General features: G+C 46.5%; 10 protein-coding genes across 10 annotated transcripts; 7 read left to right on the top strand and 3 right to left on the bottom strand.

The window, feature by feature from the left end:
• Positions 1–442: 442 nt before the first annotated feature.
• N7483_011087 (uncharacterized protein) lies at positions 443–2,272 on the top strand (the record flags this gene model as incomplete). Its single annotated transcript, XM_057094514.1, has 3 exons — positions 443–745; positions 799–1,472; positions 1,525–2,272. 3 exons carry the CDS (start codon positions 443–445, stop codon positions 2,270–2,272), a joined length of 1,725 nt encoding a protein of 574 aa, XP_056940485.1.
• Positions 2,273–2,549: 277 nt separating this feature from the next.
• Positions 2,550–2,879, top strand: N7483_011086 (uncharacterized protein; the record flags this gene model as incomplete). The annotated part of the gene is made up of 1 exon (XM_057094513.1): positions 2,550–2,879. One exon carries the CDS (start codon positions 2,550–2,552, stop codon positions 2,877–2,879), a length of 330 nt encoding a protein of 109 aa, XP_056940484.1.
• A 1,199-nt stretch (positions 2,880–4,078) lies between these two features.
• Positions 4,079–6,314, top strand: cat2 (bifunctional catalase-peroxidase Cat2; the record flags this gene model as incomplete). The annotated part of the gene is made up of 2 exons (XM_057094512.1): positions 4,079–4,403; positions 4,432–6,314. 2 exons carry the CDS (start codon positions 4,079–4,081, stop codon positions 6,312–6,314), a joined length of 2,208 nt encoding a protein of 735 aa, XP_056940483.1.
• Positions 6,315–8,751: 2,437 nt separating this feature from the next.
• On the top strand, positions 8,752–9,729 carry N7483_011084 (RTA1 domain-containing protein; the record flags this gene model as incomplete). The annotated part of the gene is made up of 2 exons (XM_057094511.1): positions 8,752–8,938; positions 9,005–9,729. 2 exons carry the CDS (start codon positions 8,752–8,754, stop codon positions 9,727–9,729), a joined length of 912 nt encoding a protein of 303 aa, XP_056940482.1.
• Positions 9,730–9,903: 174 nt separating this feature from the next.
• On the bottom strand, positions 9,904–10,647 carry N7483_011083 (uncharacterized protein; the record flags this gene model as incomplete). The annotated part of the gene is made up of 1 exon (XM_057094510.1): positions 9,904–10,647. One exon carries the CDS (start codon positions 10,645–10,647, stop codon positions 9,904–9,906), a length of 744 nt encoding a protein of 247 aa, XP_056940481.1.
• Positions 10,648–12,368: 1,721 nt separating this feature from the next.
• N7483_011082 (uncharacterized protein) lies at positions 12,369–13,248 on the top strand (the record flags this gene model as incomplete). Its single annotated transcript, XM_057094509.1, has 2 exons — positions 12,369–12,456; positions 12,557–13,248. 2 exons carry the CDS (start codon positions 12,369–12,371, stop codon positions 13,246–13,248), a joined length of 780 nt encoding a protein of 259 aa, XP_056940480.1.
• Positions 13,249–13,658: 410 nt separating this feature from the next.
• N7483_011081 (uncharacterized protein) lies at positions 13,659–14,677 on the top strand (the record flags this gene model as incomplete). The annotated part of the gene is made up of 2 exons (XM_057094508.1): positions 13,659–13,800; positions 13,866–14,677. 2 exons carry the CDS (start codon positions 13,659–13,661, stop codon positions 14,675–14,677), a joined length of 954 nt encoding a protein of 317 aa, XP_056940479.1.
• Positions 14,678–17,603: 2,926 nt separating this feature from the next.
• Positions 17,604–18,412, top strand: erg2 (C-8 sterol isomerase ERG2; the record flags this gene model as incomplete). The annotated part of the gene is made up of 2 exons (XM_057094507.1): positions 17,604–17,955; positions 18,048–18,412. The coding sequence occupies 2 exons, from the start codon at positions 17,604–17,606 to the stop codon at positions 18,410–18,412; spliced, it is 717 nt and encodes a 238-aa protein (XP_056940478.1).
• A 249-nt stretch (positions 18,413–18,661) lies between these two features.
• N7483_011079 (uncharacterized protein) lies at positions 18,662–19,584 on the bottom strand (the record flags this gene model as incomplete). Its single annotated transcript, XM_057094506.1, has 2 exons — positions 18,662–19,045; positions 19,168–19,584. The coding sequence occupies 2 exons, from the start codon at positions 19,582–19,584 to the stop codon at positions 18,662–18,664; spliced, it is 801 nt and encodes a 266-aa protein (XP_056940477.1).
• A 396-nt stretch (positions 19,585–19,980) lies between these two features.
• On the bottom strand, positions 19,981–21,414 carry N7483_011078 (putative proline utilization protein PrnX-like; the record flags this gene model as incomplete). The annotated part of the gene is made up of 1 exon (XM_057094505.1): positions 19,981–21,414. One exon carries the CDS (start codon positions 21,412–21,414, stop codon positions 19,981–19,983), a length of 1,434 nt encoding a protein of 477 aa, XP_056940476.1.
• Positions 21,415–21,918: the final 504 nt, after the last annotated feature.

Genomic DNA, 21,918 nt, shown 5'->3' with positions numbered 1-21,918 from the left:
TTCTGCATGATTTGACGAAATATTGGTACTTTGTTGGATTAAATGTTCATCTCTGGATTGGAATATTTGTCTACTGAGACTGCGAACTGATTTAAATGATGTTATCCAACATATCATCAGGGATGTCTCATTCAGAAACCGGCCCGCCATCATTATAGCGCAAAGATCTACAAAACACAGCCCAGTGTCGTGGCCCCTAAGGATCATGGCGGGGAAGTGGCGACTCCTGACATAACTCTTTACACGCGATCACGATCAACTTCGAACTTAAAAATTGGACTAAAGAAAAAATTATACATTAGTCTTGTGAAAGTAGCTCTGACAAATTTATTGATCCCAAGATCAAAACCCAAACGGTATGTAATGAATAGTCAGTTCGGGTCGTTGTAAATGCGTGAGCTGATCCGCCTAAACAACACCTACAGGTATCAACTTCCACGGCATGCTTGGTCGCGTTGCCATCCCTCGTCTGCCAGACCAGTCTCCATTAAAAAAGCCAAGTCGAGTTGCTCGTGCCTGCAATGAATGCCGATCGCGTAAAGCCAAATGTGATGGACATAGGCCAAAATGTGGCCAGTGTGTCCGGGCAAATACGGCATCATGTGTGTATTCCGAGCCCAAAAGAGATCGAGAAAAAGTCGAATTGGAGTGGATGAAGCAGAAGGTCGATACATACGAGAAACTGCTTTTGGAGATATCTCAACAGGTTGACACTCCTGTGGGAAATAAGATTAGTCAAGTTTTGGTTTGTTTAAAGGCCCTTGACCACATATCTACTCATGCTGACTGGGTGTATAGCACTGGCAGCCTTCAACTGGGAGTCCTCAACCCAGGCCAGATGAAAGGAGCTCCACCTATGAATTATCGTCACCTTCTGTGAGATCCTTGGAGACCTTTGATGTTCTTGATGAGGATATTAACCAAAGCAAAGATAGCAGGGCTACAGGATACCTTGGTAAAACGTCGGAGGTTTCTTGGATGCGCAGTCTAGAGCAAGAAGTTCACGACAATGAAATGAGGAATGAGAAATTCCCAGAGTCCGCTTCAACAGCATCGATGAATTATCGCATGGAGTCGTCCGAGTACCCAGGCTTAGAGACAGATAATATTTACGCGCTACCAGCAAAGGGACCAGCAGAGCAAATGCTGAGATTTTTCATGGATAGCGCGCAGCCATCTCTACCCGTCATCCGTCAAGATCTATTCATGGATCAATTCAACTCATTCTACTTTGGAAAACCAAAGCACCCTGGTCGGAAGTGGTTGGCTTTATTAAACGTCATCTTCGCTATTACGACGAGGCTATTTCAACTGTCTGGCCAAGACGTGCGATATAAGGGTCACCAATTCTTTTCTCGGGCGCAAACACTGAATATATCGGAGAGCCTGGTGGAGGATCATGAAGATTTGCAACAAGTGCAGCTCGAAGCGCTTGCGGCTTTCTATCTATTAGCTTCATCGCACATCAACAGGTGAGTTATATTCTGCCTAGAATAAAAGAGATGGTATTCTGACCTTTACCAGAGCGTGGAAGATGATCGGCACAGCTGCTCGCTCCGGCATCTCTTTGGGTCTACACTTACGAGTCGCGCATAAAAAGTTGGATACTCAAGCTATTGAAGCTCGACACAAGCTTTGGTTGTCAATTTTCATACTGGAAAGCCGTCTTTCAGTAATGACCGGGCGGACATCCGTCTTAGGGATTAGCGTCTTCTCTGTGCCTCCACCTCTTGCCTCAAGTGAGACAGATCCTTTTGTGAGAGATGCTTCCAAAGAGTCCGAAGACCGACCGGCTGATAAACCCCATATGACGTGGACAATGGACCGCCAACAAGAGAAGCTTCAAGCTCAACAAAATTCACTGAGAACGATGGAAGCTACGAGAGAGTTGTACTTTTTCTGTCTTGCTGATTTGATTATCATGTCACACGATGCATTTACCAAAGTGTATAGTATTGATTTCTTGCAACAAGGATGGGAGGAACTACAAAGCTGTATTGATCACAACGATAGAATGATGGTCGACTGGCGTTCTGGTTTACCAGATAGCTTAGGCTTCGAAGAGATAGGCTCTGGCCCAAACCTTTCGACTCAAGACGCCTATAGAGTTTCCCTCGCAATGCATTACCCTCACCAGACCATGCATCACTCGAAAACAGGGTACGGAGGACGATCTCACAGGCCCCATTTCTCGCGCCAGGAAATACAGCGAAGCAACCTGTTTGAGCTCAGCTCTGGCCTTAATCTCTGTCTTGCCAGAACAACCAAGTAGCCTCTGGTTTCGGTGTGTTCCTTGGTGGAATGTTCTCCACTTCCTCGTGCAAGCCACCACGATACTTCTCATCAATATCCCAATGACCCAGTCATCCCGAGCACAAACAAGTCAAAGTACGCCCAGCGACTCAAGTCCGAGTCAATTTGAACACTCCCCTGAAGTTCCCAATTCCGAGATCATTTGTACAGCAATCAGAAAGGCATTAAGATGGCAATCCCACCTGGGACAGACAGACGGCTAGGCCCGTCGAGCCCTCAATCTATGCAGCAATTTCATGTATCGTCTAGATCCCGAATTCTTCGATTTGGGCAACTTTGCTTCCGCGGAGCCTCATGATACCCCTGAGCTGATTTACAAGGGTGTACCCACCGACCAGACCCATCAGCAGCACCGTAGCAAGCTCGATGTTCCCCATTCGCAGTTTGCCGGCACAGGTGATTTCGGCTATGACCGCAATATGGATACTATTTCTTTGACTTCAAAAGAGGAGAATAGTTCTGAATTGGAGCTGTCTGGTGGAACCTTGGGGGTGGATGTCGATATGTCTGATTACTTGCCCGAGGATCAGGCAAATTTGGGTAATGCTTTAAACATAATTGCATAGTATCAGGCGTTCTACATAGTTTTCGTCTCAAACTTCAATTCATCTGCACCAAGTGGAGTATCAACAAGGTACTCTTCAAGTTCTCACGTCATATTCCACCTGAAATGTTCTTACCACCTTGGGTCATGAGGAATAATGAAATCCTTCTCAAATATTTCAATGTCAATTAGCTTAATTCAAAGATGTGGATCTCAACTTGAAGTCTCATAATGAACCTCGGGATATTTTGTTGAGACAAGGTCTCCACAGCAATCTGAAGCTAGCAGGTTATCCCTCGGATAGAACTGCCCGATTCGTGTAGGGGTTAACCGCATGGTTTAGGGTGTGCTTTCCTCTTGGTCATAAGTAGTTGAAATTCAAGATGTGAAGTAGTTCATAGAGAAGAATTCACAAGTGATATGATTGATAATTCTACTGAAATTTCCTCCAGGGGCTAGAGTACCTGGCTGAGTAATAGCTCTAGATTTGGATGTTTGTAATGTTTGCAATGTTTGGATGAGATTGATAATTTCCAAAACAGATGACGTCATGGACCCAGAGACTGGACCTCGGAGAGCTCCGAAATGAAAAATTCATTGATTCTCATTATCAGACATTATCAAGTTGGATCATAGTAAAAGTGCCAGAGGTTGAAATAAGAAGACTTTACAACTTCAAATTGAGCTGATTATGCACATATGTTAACCTTATAAAAATAAACCTCACAAGCACTACTCACAGAGTTTGAGCGGAATTACCTCGGAATGAATCCTAATTCGGAATGAGAATCGAGACCTTGTTGCTTACTCGTCGTACCACCATGGGCACCACCTGGGCACCTCGACAGGTTCGAATTAATCATCTTGGATTCCATTGGAGAGCTACCGGTGTTCACCGCTGATTCGTAGAAGCAGTGTGGTGTTCCATATAAGTCTCCCCCGCATGAAGAAATCCTCCCCGCTTTAGCAATTAACAATCCCCGGCGTTCTGGCCCAATTATAACTCTTAGCTTAGGAATGATCGTTGGCCCAGAACTTCTCCGCCAACCAAAAGATGACAAACATCTTCCCGAGGACCATCGGGAGCTTCTAATGCGTTTCCCGTCATTCGTCTCTTAAAAAGTGCGGGGGTACCCTCCTTGATTTCTACCTTCTCTTCTTCTTCTTCTCTGTAATTCCTTCCCTCTTTACCCCTCCTCATATTCTACATTAATTCACATCATGGGTGAATGTCCTGTTCACAAGACTGCCAACGTTGCTGGCCATGGCACCAGGAATCGTGACTGGTGGCCAGAGGCTCTTAAGCTTAATATCCTCCGTCAACACACCGACGCCACCAACCCCATGGGCAGTGACTTCGACTACGCTCAGGCTTTCAAGAGCCTTGATTATTATGCCTTGAAGAAGGACCTCCACAACCTGATGACTGATTCTCAGGAATGGTGGCCTGCTGATTTTGGCCACTACGGTGGTCTGTTTATTCGCATGGCGTGGCACAGTGCCGGTACCTACCGAGTCTTCGATGGTCGTGGCGGTGGTGGTCAAGGTCAACAGAGATTTGCCCCACTTAACAGCTGGCCCGACAACGTCAGTCTCAGACAAGGCTCGCCGCCTGCTGTGGCCCATTAAGCAGAAGTATGGCAACAAGATCTCATGGGCTGATCTGCTACTGCTCACTGGTAATGTTGCTCTGGAGTCCATGGGTCTGAAGACCTTTGGCTTTGCTGGTGGTCGTCCTGATGTCTGGGAGGCCGATGAATCTGTTTACTGGGGTGGCGAGACTGTCTGGTTCACCAATGATGTCCGCTACAAGGCCGAGAATGACCAGGAGAAGCAGAAGCAGAGTGATATCCGTACCCGTGATCTTGAGAACCCCTTGGCTGCTGTGGTTATGGGTCTGATCTACGTCAACCCTGAGGGTCCTGATGGCAACCCTGACCCCGTTGCTGCCGCTCGTGATATCCGTATTACCTTTGGCCGCATGGCTATGAATGACGAGGAGACTGTCGCTCTTATTGCTGGTGGTCACACTTTCGGTAAGACCCACGGTGCTGCTCCGGCCGACAACGTTGGTGCTGAGCCCGAGGGCGCTGGTCTTGAGCAGCAGGGTCTTGGCTGGACTAGCAAGCACGGCTCTGGAGTGGGTGCTGATGCCATCACTTCTGGTTTGGAGGTCACCTGGACCAAGACTCCCACCAAGTGGAGCAACCAATTCTTCGAGTACCTCTTCAAGTACGAGTGGGAGCTGACCAAGTCTCCTGCTGGTGCTAACCAGTGGACCGCCAAGGACGCGGACGACATCATCCCTCACGCTTTCGACGCCAACAAGAAGCAGAAGCCTCGCATGCTGACAACTGACTTGTCTCTGCGCTTTGACCCTGAGTACGAGAAGATCTCGCGTCGCTTCCTTGCTAACCCTGACCAGCTGGCCGATGCTTTCTCTCGTGCTTGGTTCAAGCTGCTTCACCGTGATATGGGCCCTCGTGTTCGCTGGCTCGGACCTGAGGTTCCCCAGGAGACTCTCCTCTGGGAGGACCCTGTCCCTGCTGTGAACCACCCCTTGATCGATGTTGAGGATGTTGCTGAGTTGAAGCGTGATATTCTCAACTCCGGCGTTGAGCCCACCAAGTTCATCTCTGTCGCCTGGGCCTCAGCTTCCACTTTCCGTAGTGGCGACAAGCGTGGTGGTGCCAACGGTGCTCGCATTCGCCTTGCTCCTCAGAACAACTGGCAGGTTAACAACCCCGCCCAGCTGCGCGAGGTTCTGAACGTCCTGGAAGATGTCCAGCGCCGCTACAACAGCTCTCAGACCGGTAACAAGCGTGTGTCGCTGGCCGATCTCATTGTCTTGGCTGGTGCCGCCGCTCTGGAGAAGGCTGCCGGTATCCCCGTTCCCTTCACCCCTGGTCGTATGGATGCTACTGAAGAGGAGACCGATGTCGACTCTTTCGGCTTCCTGGAGCCCTTCGCTGATGGATTCCGCAACTACGGTCGCTCTACCGGCCGTGTCCGCAGTGAACAGATGCTCGTTGACCGTGCTCAGCTGCTGACTCTCTCTGCTCCTGAACTGACCGTCCTTATCGGTGGTCTGCGTGTTCTGAACAACAACTGGGACCGCTCCAACGCTGGTGTTTTGACTCAACGTCCTGGCCAGCTGACCAACGACTTCTTCGTCAACCTGCTCGATATGAACACCGAGTGGAAGCCTACTACCGCTGACAACGAGACCTTTGAGGGTGTTGACCGCAAGACCGGTGCCAAGAAGTGGAACGCTACACGCGTTGATCTCATTTTTGGTCACCACGCCGAGCTGCGTGCTCTCTCTGAGCTTTACGGTAGCCACGATGGCCAGGCCAAGTTTGTTCGTGATTTCGTTGCTGCCTGGGATAAGGTTATGAACCTGGATCGATTTGATCTGGCCTACGCCGCTCCTTTCAGCCGTCCTGCACGTCTGTAAATGATTTGCACAAAATATTCCACAACTTAATGAGTTGCTTTATGTATTGATTTAGCTTTACGAAGATTGCCTTACGACCAACTGAATGTCATTAGCTTCAATTATCATTGTTCCAATTTGCAGTAATTTATCGCTCAGTTGTAGCCTTCAGCAGGTACCCCTATACTTGAATATCATTCCAAAAATAAATCAGAACCACTGCAAAAACTTGGATGATCAATATTGCAGACCTTCAAATGTTCATTCTCCACGGTACTGGATGTGGGGCATTATGCCGCCAAGTCGAATTAGGAAATTTCTGCGTACCCGTATCACTGGCATGATTTCCTCCTACATCAACTCTTTCTAATTCACCGGCGGTGGCAGACTTAGTCGAGTCGATCTTAATTCTGATTTCCATTTTTAGCTTCTCGGGGATGAAACAAGCTTAAACGCTCTGAAAAGGTGGATCTCACTTTGCCGCCCGCCCTATATCCCCATCTACTCCGAGAAGGGAATAAAAGGGAACGAATACGATAGTCCATTCTCAAGAAGATATTAATACATGAGCAATGGATTCGTCAAGCCCCAAATCAGTCAGACCAAGACGCAGCCACCGGAAGTCGCGGCTGGGCTGTGCTCAATGCAAGAAGCGAAGGATCAAGGTGAGTCTTTATCTCAGGGGTCCTCTTTCCTGAACCTGCACCTTGTCGACGTGGTCACGTCGCTTTTTTTAATTACAAGATGTGTGGAATCTGGCGTATTCTACTTTGCTTCCCGCGGCGACACTCTTTTACTGATAATCCCAAGTGCGATGAAAAACGACCATCTTGTGTCAATTGTATCAATCATGATGTTGAGTGTTCATTTACAAGCAACGAGTCATCTGCACAATCACCCCAAACAGAAACATCCGATAATGTTTCAGAGGCTCGACCACGACCTCGTCGATTCAGACCATACCTTTACTCAACAGGGGAATTACAACAGACATTCAAGCTTTCCAAGCCAAAAAACCAACAAGCGAACCCATCAAAAATTTCAATCGGAACACAATGTGACATTCCTGAAGAAAAATCCGGAACAATCTCATTCAACGACCTAAAACTCTTCCACCATTTCACAATCTCAACCTTCGCAACGATGAGAGAGATAGAACATGATCCACACAATCTATGGCAAAAGCATCTGCCAGAATGAGGCATTGAATTTCCACCCATATTACATCTCATCCTCGCTCTTTCCGCTCTTCATCTTGGCTATGAGCAACCTTCTCTCAGAGCCAAATACATCCAAGAAGCAGATAACCATTTCACATTCGGGATCCGATCTGTAAGGGCTATCATCTCTCAGCTTAATGCAGAAAACTGTCAAAGGATCTATATATCAGCCGTCCTGATATGTTTCATTTACTTTGGACGGGGTCCTCGAGCTGGTGAATACCTTATTTTCAGCGATACCGGTCCAGCTGAGTGGATCGTTCTCATGCAAGGTGTGAAACTTGTTTTGGGGTCACATCATGAGAAAGTATTCAGTGGGCTTCTTGAGCCACAGGGTGAGGAAGTGGTGTATGAACTTACACCCGCGATGCGGAGTGAGCTTCATGAACATACGGTTCATCTACAGGCCGTGCAAAGATTTGTTGAAGAGCAGAGTATTGACGGAAATGAACGATCTATGTATAATTCTGCAATCACAGATCTCTTCGAAATCACGAGGAAGGTTTATGAAAGGGTTTCTGGAGGAAAGAATGGCGTGGCGCTGATGGATTCTGTAATCGGCTGGTTGTATCGTCGACCAGAGGAATTTATCTTGCGATTACAGCAGAAGAATTCTCATGAAATGGTTATTCTTGCTTATTGGGCGGTCTTGTTGAAGTATATGGAGTCGACGTGGTTTATGGAAGGGTGGTCTACACATGTGTTGTCTGGTGTTGAAGGTTCGCTGCATGGAGACCATAGACCCTGGATTGAATGGCCATTGCGGAAAGTCTTAGAATCTCCATAATCAACAATTAAATCACTATGAAATATTCTAACCTTGCTCGGTACTAAATTCCAAGAATTTGGCTTGGTCTCGTTATACGTCAGTCCGTATCTAGGATCTCTCAGGCGCCCGTTCTTGAAATAGTACATGATAACCATCTACCTATAGAATCGCTTCAATAGGATTATTTCTGCCTAAATGATACGTTCCATGAAACAACCCTGAAGACTCCACTATTTCTCAGTCTAATGCACTCCATGATATGAGTTTATCACAGTGAATTCACCAATTGCTCCGCTATACCCACCCGTATTCGTACCAAATATTGCCTAATCTGGAACTCAAAGGTAGATCTCTAATACATATGAGAATTTCAGTCACCTTAAATATTGCCAATTTCCATTGTAAAAATGTACTAGTAGACACAGACTCTCTCCACTGGCATTCAATCTACTAGTAGAATCAGCCCAATATGGATATTGTCTTTCATCCTGGTGTCAACGGGTCCGATCCCTGGGTCGACTTTTACCCATATACTCCTTCTGCGACAGCCGGATATGCATTCATGGGGATTTTCGGAGTGTCTACAGTTGTTCAAATCATCCTGATGTTTCCATTTCGTGCTGCATACTTCATTCCTCTTATCATAGGTGGCATATGTATGAATCGTCCCTCGATATGAGACTACTTCCAAGGTTCCAGCACTAACATCCATCTCTTTCAAGGTGAAACATTCGGCTACTACGGCAGAGCCTGGTCTCATCAATCCCGTACAGAAATCAGTTCATGGGCTTTACAAGAAATGCTTATCCTCTGCGCTCCACCCCTCATCTCAGCAACTGTATACATGGTTCTCGGTCGGATCATCCGCTCCTTCGATGCAGAGCATCTCTCCAGCATGCGAACCAAGCGACTGACAGTCATCTTCGTTCTGAACGATATCCTATGCTTCTTTACCCAGCTCGGCGGTGCAGGAGTCCAGGTCACCGGAGATACCAACATAATGAATATCGGCAAGAAGGTTGTGTTGGCGGGTCTTATATTCTCACTGATCATCTTCGCGCTGTTTGTTTTTATCGCGACCAAGTTTCATCGTCAAGCACTGAAAACTCCACCCCCTCTTCTGCTTCTATACCCTAATTTGAAATGGACGCAGTATATGTGGGCTCTATATGTTGCTTGTTTTGCTATCATGATTCGAAATTTGGTTCGCACGATTCAGTTTGGAGCGAGTCGAACTGCGGCTGTGAATACTAGTGAGGCTTATATCTATGTTTTTGATGCGTTCATGATGTTCTTTTCTATGCTTGTCTTGATAGTTTATCATCCTGGTCGACTTATTAAGAAAGCACGTCGTTTGGCGAAGGCTGGTACTTCGAATAGGGATTCAACTGTTGAGACAGGGTCTGGACATGTACTTTTAACGGAATATGAGCCGAGACAGAAATGAGTGCCATACTGGTACTTTAAAGAAGAATCGTGGACTTAGAAAGAGATAACAAAAAATACAAAAATTGAATTCATACAAAGATAGAAGGGGAAAGATACCAGCGAAGCCATCCTGAATAATATCCCATCACAGACAAACCCCAGCTTGGGAATAGAGAACAATAGCCATGAAAAGCTAGATCACCAGGACGAAACACAAGAAAACCACAACAATCAATTTAAATCCCCTCGTCTCCTGCACCTGGAAAACACCCTCACTTTTAGATTCTCCCGCTTTCTGCGTGGTATGAGTCTCATGCGCAGCACCATACTTCGGTAAGCCCGTATTGCGCGCGGTTGCATTACCCGTAATCGCACCCGGTGTCAAGAGAACAGTCGGAGTGAAGTAATCACTAACCTCCGTAAGATTTGGAAAAAGATCCGAGGTGAGAGTAGGAGGAGAATAACCGAAGATCTTCGAAAAGTTAAGCGGAGGAAAAAGATCCGAGAACGGTTTGTTTGGTGGAGTGCGCGTACATTCAGCCGAGCTGAGAGAAGTGCGGATTGAGGCGTCAAGTGCCATTTTTTCGGACCGATTTTTCCCGTGTTCAATGAGACCATGGGCGATGTAGCAGTTGTCGCAGCCGCGGCAGGCTTCCCAGAATCCGCCGTCACAGAAACATTGTTGTTCGGCGAGGTAGTCGATTTCGGTGGTTCCGTTGGATAGGCACACTCTGGCGATGTATAGAGCTTGCTCACATGGGAAGGGAGAATTGACGAGTGTGGGAATCAGGTCCTTTTCTGTGAGGTGGAGATCCACAATGCGACTGATGTTGCTGAACAGGGGCCAACACATATCGGAGAGGTACATGTCACTGTCGATACCCTCCGCAGTGCATATGGCTATGAGAGCCATGGAAATCATGACGAAGGCATGCATTTCGATCAAGCTGATCAAGCTTATCAAAGTGGTGGGTTGGATGAGGTAGGTCAATAGTAAAATGACCCGAAGCTAGATGAGGTAAAAGAAGAGAGGCCGGGTCACCGAAATAGTAGGATGATAAGACAGTGACATCGAAAAATAGAGCCACTCTCACGCGTAAGGCTCCCCATTTCTGAGTGTAAATCAGTAATAGTGTATCTTTCACACTCTAAGTACTACCTCTAGTGCTGTGTTTTGATCTGTCTGAGTTATACTGTCTATTACTATATACAGGCCTGTTTGAAGTTGGTAGAAATTGGCTTTCCAGGCGCTGTTTCGGAGAAGGTGAAACTCTGCGTGAATTCAACAAAGCCTGAGGCAATTCGAGATCTGTAGGCTCCAGGGTCCCAAGTCATACCCATGAATGTCTACCTACCTAAGTAGGTACCTGTCCAGGTGACTAGGTAGAGGAGGTTAGTGTGGCCATGAATGTCAGTGTTGCGAGAATTGAAGTTAATATGGGAATTCTAAGAGAGACTCGAAGTTCAGACTCGGTCATTCAATGTTGTAATCTTGAATGTGAATGTTGTTCAGAAGCCCGACCTCGGAGGATTTGACTTCAAATCGAAGGAAGAGAAACAGCTATACTCGGGCATGGGAATTGCTCAGGTGGTCAATCAATTACCATATAGAGATGAATGGGCATTTTGCCTTGGCCCACATCATCGATACTGGTCTGTTAGTCGAAGTTAACTGGTTGAAAATGCTGGTTTTTTACACTATCATGATATTTGGATTAATTATTTTTGATGAGATTTTGATTTAATCCATGAATCTGGTTCAAGCCTGAAGTTATTTCGCGTTATTATAATCCAGGGATGTACATGTTCAAAACCTTGGAAGCTTGGGTATACTCAGGCTAGTAAATGCTTCCAAGGTTATATTATTAAATTTTTTCAGACAGTAGGTATAAATATTTTTGTGAAAACTTTTAAGCCTAGGTAGTACTTCAATGTAAGATATTCGAAGTTCCTTATATTTCAGAGTAGTTTTTTCTTACTGATGTTTAATTGTGAAATCATGATATTATATGTGATAATATTTTGAAAATAACATTTGAACCTTCAATGTTGATCTATAGAAAAAGAATTTAAAATTTTCATTTGCTCCATTCAATTTTTAAAGGAGAGAAAAAGTCTGTTTGTGAAGTTAATACCCAGGAGCTAAAATTGTAGTTTTTCTTTTTTTTCTAAAAAGAAAAAAGAAATTTATATTAATTTTCCCTTGGAGAACCCACAGCTCTTTTTCTATGAGAATGAAAAACTTTTGGTATAGAAATTGCAGACCAATAATTTCCTATAAAATTGCTATTGGAGAATAAGATATAAGTAATTTTGACGGTAGACAATTATGGGAAATGGCTATTTTGTAATAGTATGGCAGCATAGAAGTATATCCAAACTATTGAACAGAGCCGCATATCAATCAGGCACCAGGGGGCAAGGCAGTAAGCACTTATAGGAGCCTAGGAAACTTGAATGTACAAACTGTGAATTGGTCCGAACTATACGCGAAAATGTCAAACAGCAAACATGTCACATACCTTGACTAGAGCGCGCCGCCGAGCCGACAGCTCGATGCGACCTTCATCACCTTCATCACCGTACTGACACACCCACATCCAGAACAGTCACGTATTGAAAACCCAACACCCAGAACGATCACGTACCACCTGCAGAATGTCCACCCAACGGTATCTCACGGACCCGGAAAGCGAGACTTCAAGTTCCTCGAATAATAAATCTGATTATCTTGGTCTTCCGTATGGTAAGTTCTGAGTCCTTAATTTGAGTTCTTTTCCCCCAGATTTTTTGTTTCCTTTCCATTTGAACTTTTTGAAGACTGACTTTGAGTTGCGGTACATTAGACGTGTTCAGACTTATTCTCAAGATATTGATTTGCTTCGATGAAATCCGTATTGAGCAGTTTTGGGCTTGCAGCAAAATTGATGACAAAGAGGATGAAACTAAACGTTCATCAGATAAATTTTGGTTGCGAAAACACAATCCACGCAAGAATCTTTTGGCGATTATGGCTGTGAACCGCGCCATCTACGAGGCGGCTCGACTGGCTTTTTATAGCTTGAATCGTTTCAAATTCATGGCCTTCGATCTGCTGCCTGTGTTTCTTATCGGAATCCGTCCAAAAAATATGCAGCATCTGCAAGTTGTGTGGAACAGAGTCGACTTTGGAAAATGGGAAAATGTCGCCCAAGATCACAATCTCAATCGTTACTTGCTGTCAAAGCCTAATAACGAGATCGAGCTGAACTTGAGTCTTCTCAGGGAAGATTTCCCCACGCCATTTCCCTTGGATTATCCCGAAGCGGAGAGCAGTCGGGTGGTGCGACTAGAAGACGCGAGTGGGAGTTCCATCTTGAACCGATGGCGCTATAAATTGAGTATCAGTGCTTGGAAGGTCTATGACGATGGAACTAATCCTTTTAAAAGGTATGAACAAGAGGTATCCTGGCGGGGGTGCGCTAGATTTGAGCTGTGCATCCAAAAAGATGAATCACTGGCAGATGCCAGTGATGAACCAGGACCAAGTGATAAGTAGTACTCCGTACCAGGGTCAATGTTACTTACCAGGTTACTACAACGACGTCATGAGTGCCAAGATCCACAAGAGTCTGACAGCTGAGATCTTCCTTAAATCAAATTTTCCCCCTCTTTTACTTTATTTTTCATCTTTTTTATCTCTCTTAGATTCATTCAGCCTTATGGGGGTTTCGTAATTATTTTCGTTGTTCATTTTAATGGTTGAGTAATAGTGATTAGGGGTCTGCACAGTCCACCTCCTGTTGCCCCCTGTTGGAACTCGGTTGCCGAGAGGGTCCAGACGATCTTCCCCCTTGTGAAAATCCCGAATCCCTGAATCCCTTTCAACCTTCCTATGGCATTCATACTACCTTGCCCGTTACCCCCCTTATAACATTCTTCGCGATCTCCGGGAGTGACTCGTGGACGATGCGTCCCCGGTTGCTAAAACCGGGCGCGCTTCCACTGCTGGCCTTGATCGTGTTCTCCTTGCTCACTCTGGTCCCGTCGTTACCGAGCATCTACAACTTGAAGCTTGCCGACTTGACTTATTTTGTTCATAGAGCTCCTCGTAAGTTCCATCGGTTCTGCATTGAAGTCTTCCGATTCCCTCGAAACTAAAATTGAGTCTCTTAGAAGTGCCTCTCCTCAAGGATGTCGTCGCCGAGCCACCATCGGCAGAGACGCACCTCGGCGATCCTCGCACACCATGGAACCCGGCTGCACCGTCTCGATCGCGTCTTAATCGTTTCACACGGTCTGCGCGACTAAATAACGGAGCGCCGACCATCTTAAGCGAAATCGCATCTGATAATACAAGCCGCGCCTCTCATCCCGCGGCGGAATCAACATTCTTATTCAGTCGGCGCGCTCGTGCATTTCGGTCGTACTTCATTCAGCAATTCGATGATTACCAATTCCTCACCCCCTTCTCCACTCGCGTCTCAGCCGGAGCTGTCTCTCCAGATCCTACTCTCGCACCCAATCTCACATCCACACCCACCGCACTTGACATCACAATGCCCGACACCGCATTCCAAACGTGTAACGACTCGGCATTGCTATCTACCTCCTCTCCCTCGACCCCAGGACTGCAGCTCCCGCTCGGTGAGGTGTGGCAGCAGGTCTGCCAGAGGACAATCAACCTCTGGAACCTCGCAAATGAGGCGCCGAACTCCCCACTCCCACACCTTGTCAAATGGGGCACACCCTACCTCCAATCCATCTTCCTCTCCGATTCTGAAGCTTCCGACGCGCCAATCATTCTAATCTCCCATTTGAATGAACCCCCATCGGACCAGGAGTGCTCGGAGCTATCATCCGCATCGAACAAAACCCACACACCATATGACTTAACTACCGACGCTGCTGGCCGGCATTCCTCGGAGCTACAAGGGAGTTGTATGGCAGTGGTGATCGGCCTGGTTGCCGGGATAATCTGGTTCTAACCGTCTATTCATAATTTATGTTTGACTGGAGTTTTGGTGGGCGGGTTGGGTCTGTGACGCAATTGGAGCGTCCTATCTTCTCCCTTTTGGATGGCAATTTCCATAATCTCCACAATTGGTTCTTTGGAGGTTTGTCATTTCTGATGTATCCTGATGTCGCAATGAGTCTTTGTTTTCTTTTCTTCTCTCATCTGACCCGGGCTGGAACGCTGGATGAGATTGACCGGATGGCTCTGGCCTAGCCTCCAGTGGATATTAATAATGTTAGATACCATTTTTATTGGGCGGGTTGTATCTAGATATAGATATCTTCATCTCAAATTGATGCCTTTACTTCTACTATTGGTGTATGGCTCAATCATAGTCTCTTAGAAAAGTTCTATAAATTGCAGCTCGAATATAATTCCAAAGACTAAAATTAGTGCTCACATTAAAAAAAATCGGACACATGTAACTTGAACTTGAAGTTGTTTGCTACATCGTCCACGTTCCTAATAGTGACTGGATCTTCTTATTTACGTCTTATACTCCAGCCTGAGATTTCCGTAGTCATAACCAAATTGATGGCCGCTGGACTCCATAACATTGAATGTAGTAAAGAAGAATGATCATACATAAAGCCGAAGTACAAGATCTTCCTACTAAGCCACCGCTCCCATTTTCTGGCGAAGGAAAATTCTTCATATTCAAATCCCAAAATGGCGCAGAAACACCTCTCATCCAAAGAGCAGAAAGGCGATGACCTGGTTGTCTGCCCTTCTGGTGCTAGCCGTCATCTTTCACGTTCTGGATACATAGCTCATATTTAACGTGCCCCTTCCAGCATGGCTTATGCTCACGCCATTGGGGGGGGGTTTAAAGCAATGATCTCTATCGTCCACGGTGTATCGCCATCGACTCAAGATAGACTACCCGATTGCTAATTCGGGTCGCACCATCCGCCGGCTGTCCAGGTCAACATCCGGCTTCCAATTGTCCAGACCTGGAACTTGAAAGTACGCTGGCCAAAATGTACACAGATAGGTCCAGTTTAGCTCCGAGTCAGTATGGCTTGACAGAATGTCACGCACCATGGCAACTGTGTCAGCATTCAGCTTGATGTTATCGACAGTTGCCATATCATCGGGCCTGGATATTGGCGGCAGGCACAGCCGGAGAGGATCAAGTCTATCTCGTCGATGACGCTCACTTTCAGACGCAAGGAATTCAAGACGCTGAAGCTCATCTTGTGCAAGACGAAAGTTCAAGTCTTCGGATACGCTCAGCGTACATAAAGCTGTTCGGAGGAAGGGGAACAATATCTGTGGGACCATGTGTGTAGGGAAGTGTGAGAAGGAAGAAGTTCTTTAAGTCGCGAAGAGAGAGCTATTTATAGAGGCTCATTGGTCTGATCTATAGACCACGTAACCTAACAAAAGTCCTCTGGATTGCCGATGGCCTGATTCAAATGTTTGCTGCATTGATGAGGCCCACAGGAATAATTACTAAAAGACTATTACCTAGGTAGGTATATACTGTAATTTAAGTTGCAGCCACAGCTTATCTGATGAATGTAGATCGACATTTATTTTATCACAATATTTCTCAAATTATTTCTTCATAGCAAAATAACCTTAGAGAAGTAAGAGTAGAGTAAGAGTAAAGTAAGAGTAAAGTGAGAGAGTAAAAGTGAGAGAGTAAAAGTGAAACTAAAGGTAATTAAACCAGTCGAAAGACTAAGGAAATTACTAGTAGATATCTCTCACTTAACTGTGACTGAGTCCTTATTAAATGGTGCCTACCATAGGTAGGTACCAGTAATAACCGCTAATTCCAATCCTAAGAATATGGCGCTCTAATACCAAATCTTATGTTGATAGTGCTTGAGTAAAAGCCTGATGATCTATTGGACCTTACTGACAGGCATTATTGATTCGTTACTACTACCGGGGTACTACTTAGTAGTTCCAACATTGAATGGTTTGACCTGCGAAGGCATTACTCCATTCACCATATTCATAGGTATAGGAACACTACCTAGGTATTCATAGTAGTATTGGTCAATATTATTGAAATTCATGATAATGATCTGCGAACATAACTGGAGTTTCAGGAAAGAAGTAGAGCTGTCAGTCTAAAGGTCCCATACCTCCATGACTACCTAGTATGTATCAGCTAACAACTTGAACTAGTCGGCTATTAATGTGCTCCGATGTTAACGAGTTCGATGTTTTTGTATTGTTCGGAATGTTCTTATTATTTACTCTCTGTTGTAGGGGTGCGCTCATAACCTACAGGGAAGGCAACACATGTATATCTAGACAAGGCATGGGAAGAAAAGAAATTACTACGCGAGACCTAACCCTTCCAAGGTTGGAAGCCACCTAGGTATGAATAACTGTGTTACAGGTCAAAATGATAATCTTGTACTCCGTACTCACTCAATTTGGACCTCAGGAGTATGCAAGCCTGAAACATTGATTGGACCTCCGTACATATCAAGTAAATGGATGAAGACCAATGTTAGGGTGTACCTTGAATATGAATCTAGTTTTCATCCAGGAATAATTAAGAGATCGAACATTTGAATCAATCCCTGGAGTGATAATAGGTACCTGACTAGACCCATTCTAGTAATTTCAATCACGGTCCGAGATGGCGTGAACAAGACTCGGGGTCCGCGGACTGATCCTAGACCCTTACTCCATACTTAAGAGCCACCAAAAAAATCATATAAAACCCCTCATAAATTGCATGAGTATCCAATTGCATGCAAAAGAGATTCAATTTCACCTCCTCTCGCCCATCGTAGCCCAATTGCGTTGTTTATTTTCGTTGTGAAATTGGCCCCACAGTGGAACTCCGGGGTTCGCCAGGGGGATCGATAAATTCAATTTCGTCTTTTCAACTTCTTCCATCTCCTACGCCTCTCCCTCAATCCCTCACAATGCCCTCCAAATCCTCCAGCAAGAAGGCGTCCGGCTCCGGCTCCGGCTCCGGCTGCTGCTGCTTCTCTATCCGCAAGTTGACCTTCCTGGCCATCTTCCTCGCTCTGTTCAGCGCCGTCTACAGCTACATCAACGCGCGCCTCGAGCAATTCTACATCTTCGATCCTGAGCATCTGCACGATCTCTCCCAGCGCGCTATCAAGACCCATGGCGAGGACACTCGTTCTATCGTCAACTACATTGTTGCCGAGTTGGAGGAGAAGGTTGGAGCCGATTACCTGAGCACCGAGGAGGAGTGGGTTTTCAACAACGCCGGTGGTGCCATGGGCGCGATGTACATCATCCATGCCAGTACGTGAAATTCCAATTCCAGAAACACATACAGCGAACAGAAGCTCCAAGCGACTGTCTTCATCAATTGTGAAATCCCTAACATTCTCTAGGTATCACCGAGTACCTGATCATCTTCGGCACCGCTATCGGTACCGAGGGTCACACCGGTCGCCACACCGCCGACGATTACTTCAACATCCTCTCCGGTACCCAGTTGGCCTACGTCCCCGGTTCCTTCGAGCCCGAGGTCTACCCCGCTGGCTCCGTGCACCACCTCGTCCGCGGTGAGGTCAAGCAGTACAAGATGGACTCTTCCTGCTTCGCCCTCGAGTACGCTCGTGGCTGGATCCCTCCCATGCTTTTCTTCGGCTACGCCGATACCTTCTCCAGCACTCTGGATTTCCCCACTCTGTGGGCTACCTCGCGCATCACTGGTCGTGAGATGATCGCCAACTTGCTGCGCCTGAAGATGTAAGGAGTGATCAAGCGCGAAAGTGGCTGGGGTGATGTTTTGTTATGGTGAATTGTATATTACGGAATTTGGTCTCTGGTGGGTTGGCATATGTGATGATGATTGCAATATTGTCATTTCGATGACATAGAATGCGTCATGGATGGGATAGACTCGAAAAAAGGAATTCAATATACTCTACTACATAATGGATAATATGAATCATATTGTATGAAATTGAATTTGTCACTGGCATATGCGCGAACTAGTATATTAATATTTGCTTTTCTTGGACTGGAAGAAGGCCTCCATCATTCTTGAAGGCTCAGTCCTCTCGCCATTCTCTGCAATAAAAGCTTCCTCGAATGCAGCAACTCCTGCTCGAATTGCTTCATCCATCGATACATTCTCCCATGTTCGCATGAGAGCCTTCTGTCGTCTCACAGCAAGGGGTCCATTCTTTTCTAATTGTGACAGCCAGATTTCGACAGCCTCATCCAAGTCTTCAGGCTTGGTTACCTTCTCAATAAGACCCCAGCTCAAAGCCTCCTGAGCATCAACATTCTCTCCGAGCATCAGAAGCTGTCGCGTACGGCCCCAACCGATCAATCCAGGGAGAAGAGCTGCCTCCACAACACTGGGAATTCCTATCTTGACCTGTTTACATTAGCAACATGCACCAAAAAGGAGTTTAAATGATTGATATGGCACACTTCAAACCGAGCTGAGCCTCTCCATATTCATCACCTGGGCAAACGCAATAGAAGTAATGAACATACCTCAGGCATCCCAAAAACAGCATTCAATCCCGCAACCCTGAAATCACAAGACGCAGCCAACTCCAAACCCGCACCAAGCGCATACCCATTCACCCTCCCAATAACTGGTACAGGACACTGTCGCAGACTATTGCACGCTCCATGAACCTTCGAGATGAATGTTCGAGCAGAAGAAGGTGATTCCAGTGCTGCCATCTCAGCTATATCTGCTCCACCAACGAAAGCCTTATCGCCTGCGCCAGTGAGGACTATGCCAAGGAGATCATTATTTTGGGATGTCAGGGATTGTAAGGTTTTGGGTATTTGTTCGAGGAGAGGTGTGTTTAGGGCGTTTAGTTTGTTTGGGCGGGAGATCGTGAGGTAGGCTATTGTGCCTGTTTTTCGACGAGTTACATTTGTGAGGATTTGAGCTGTCATCTTTGAATCACTGGCGGATTTGGGGTTCAAGGTTGAGTTGATTGATAAGTTTACTTTATAGACTTGCAAGTAGTACAACTTCAACCGAGAATCACCGACTTAACGCGGGGAAATCCCCGCAGTCTTCCTCGGCTTGATACTCGTCAGCTCTAGTAGGTCCATCTTCAAATATTATCTTTTGAATTTCAAAAGTAATTGAGAGCCTGGAACTGGCAGTTGTATACATGGATTTAAAGCCTCACTGCAAAGGGCGTGGACTTGTTGATTCTACTAACATTGAAATCAGATTCAGCAGAGCACATTCATTAAAACTAATACTAGGTAAAAGCAGAATGCCAAGGGTATCAATGCCCATTAATACAAAAAAAGAAAATGCCAAATCCATAAAACATAAACTCAGAAGTCCTCTACCGTGGTGCCCAAGTTGCGCGCCCGCGCCAATTGTACCAGATCTCCACCAGTAACCAGATCCATCAGGCCCAGCCCAACGCTCTTGTAGATAACGTTGCCCTTCTCGAACCAGTCGACCAGGCTCTTTTCTTCACTTTGACCATCCTCATTGAGTGTAGCATGGCGCACCATCAGAAGCTCGCCTAGCTCGACCAATTGATTGGGCTTCACACCAGCTTGCACGATCTCTCCAGCTTCCTTGATAGCAGCATCGAGACTGTCCACGATAATCACTCCACTACGTCGGGTATGCTTGTGGAAGTGTCGATGCGGAGGCTGGATGTCAACTTCATCGCGGAGGATATCCGGGTGTAATTCAGTCATGTGGGACTTGTAAGAACCAACTGCGACAATGAGACGGCCCTTCTGTCGACCCTCGCGGGATGTGAGGAACTCTGCTGGGAAGAGAGGTGTGGAAGATGGTGTACAGCAGAAAATCGCATCTGCTTTTCGAACATGTTCTTTTAAGATGCGATTGAAATCACCAAAGTCACTACTAACCGCGGAGAACTTCACATCGCCTCTCCAGTCGGAATTCTCAGGTAGGTAGATATCTCTGAGAAGTTTTGCGGCACGATCAAAAGATCGATTGACAATGTATACGCGACGGATCTCATCGCCACGCAGTGTCATTGCTAGTCGAATATGCCAATATGCTTGCGTGCCAGCACCAAACACCAAGAGCGTGCGTACCTTCTTTCGCTTATTGAAGATCATCAATGACGCTAATGCTGTGCGGAACGCCGTAAGCTCATGGGCGTTAATCAAGGCAAACGGGAGACTTTCCCCATCGAGAAGCGTGACACTGCCCCGCGGAGAAGTATCCCGAGTCCCCGCCCCAGGCCAAGCGCCAAGAGTCTTAGAAAAGTTGGCAGTGACGGGCTGTTGATTGACACACCCGGAGAGGAGTGTCGAGCTATCCGTGCTGCTGTTGTCCCCACTTCCAGTTGTGACCGTGGGGCTCACGGAGCCGCCGTCCTCCTGGGAAGACCCCACTGAGAGGTCACTCATCTCCGAAGAGAGTGAGGCAACCGAGTTTCGGTTTGAGGCTCGTCGTCGTGACCCAGAATCACTCTCGTTACCGTCATACCCGCTCTTCTCAACTTGACACCCCGCTACCCCGCCATCCTGAAGTGAGATCATCTTGATCCCCAGGGTTTGGCCTGTGGTGGCAGGCATGAACAAGGTTGTGCAGCCATTTTGACGAGTGATCGCAGTTCGCTGAGGTTGGTATGTAGCCGAACAGCCCTTATCTTGGGCACCCGTCGAATACTCCCGAAGCGCCTCGGAGAGGTTTAGTTGGAGAGTACGGATCTCGTCGCGGGAGAGGGAGTGTAGTAGTTCGCGGAGGTTCGAGCCGGAGAGAATAGTGAGTGGCATATTCAATTTCAGTAAGAAAGGACTTCACAGTTGAGAGTTTTGGAAAAAGCTGAAATTGAAAGTTAGAGAAGAAAAGTGGCAGAGTCATAAATTTAGATCTTCTGTTATCTCCGTCAACAAAGCCGCCACTGGCCGCGCAGGCCGCCAAGATAAGTGAAACATACAGTGATAGCGGGTCCACCAGGGCAGTCTTAGAAGCCTAGAACTTCCCCTCTCCTTCTCTGCATACGCGAGATGTGCCTGTGTGCCTCACGCTAAGGCCGGTCGGGCGCAAGGCGTCGAAATGGTCTCCAGTTTAAACGAGTACGGTCCGATGAGACCGAATGGAATTCGCCGATGGTGACGACTGCCACGGCGTTTAGAGTGGGGAGCGGGGGAGTGATCAGCGTAGGCGGTGCAATAGAAATCAATATCCGCCCACAAATGTGTAGACGTTCAGCTGGCAGATGACTTTGAAGGGTCTGTGCAAGAGGCAAATGTTTATTGAAGAGAGAAAGATAAATA

The sequence above is a fragment of the Penicillium malachiteum genome, assembly GCF_028827825.1.
Source record: "Penicillium malachiteum strain IBT 17515 chromosome Unknown utg000005l:1.0-9002435.0:326005.0-9005861.0, whole genome shotgun sequence".
Classification (NCBI taxonomy): Eukaryota; Fungi; Ascomycota; class Eurotiomycetes; order Eurotiales; family Aspergillaceae; genus Penicillium; species Penicillium malachiteum.
This window is presented reverse-complemented; position numbering and strand designations above follow the sequence as displayed.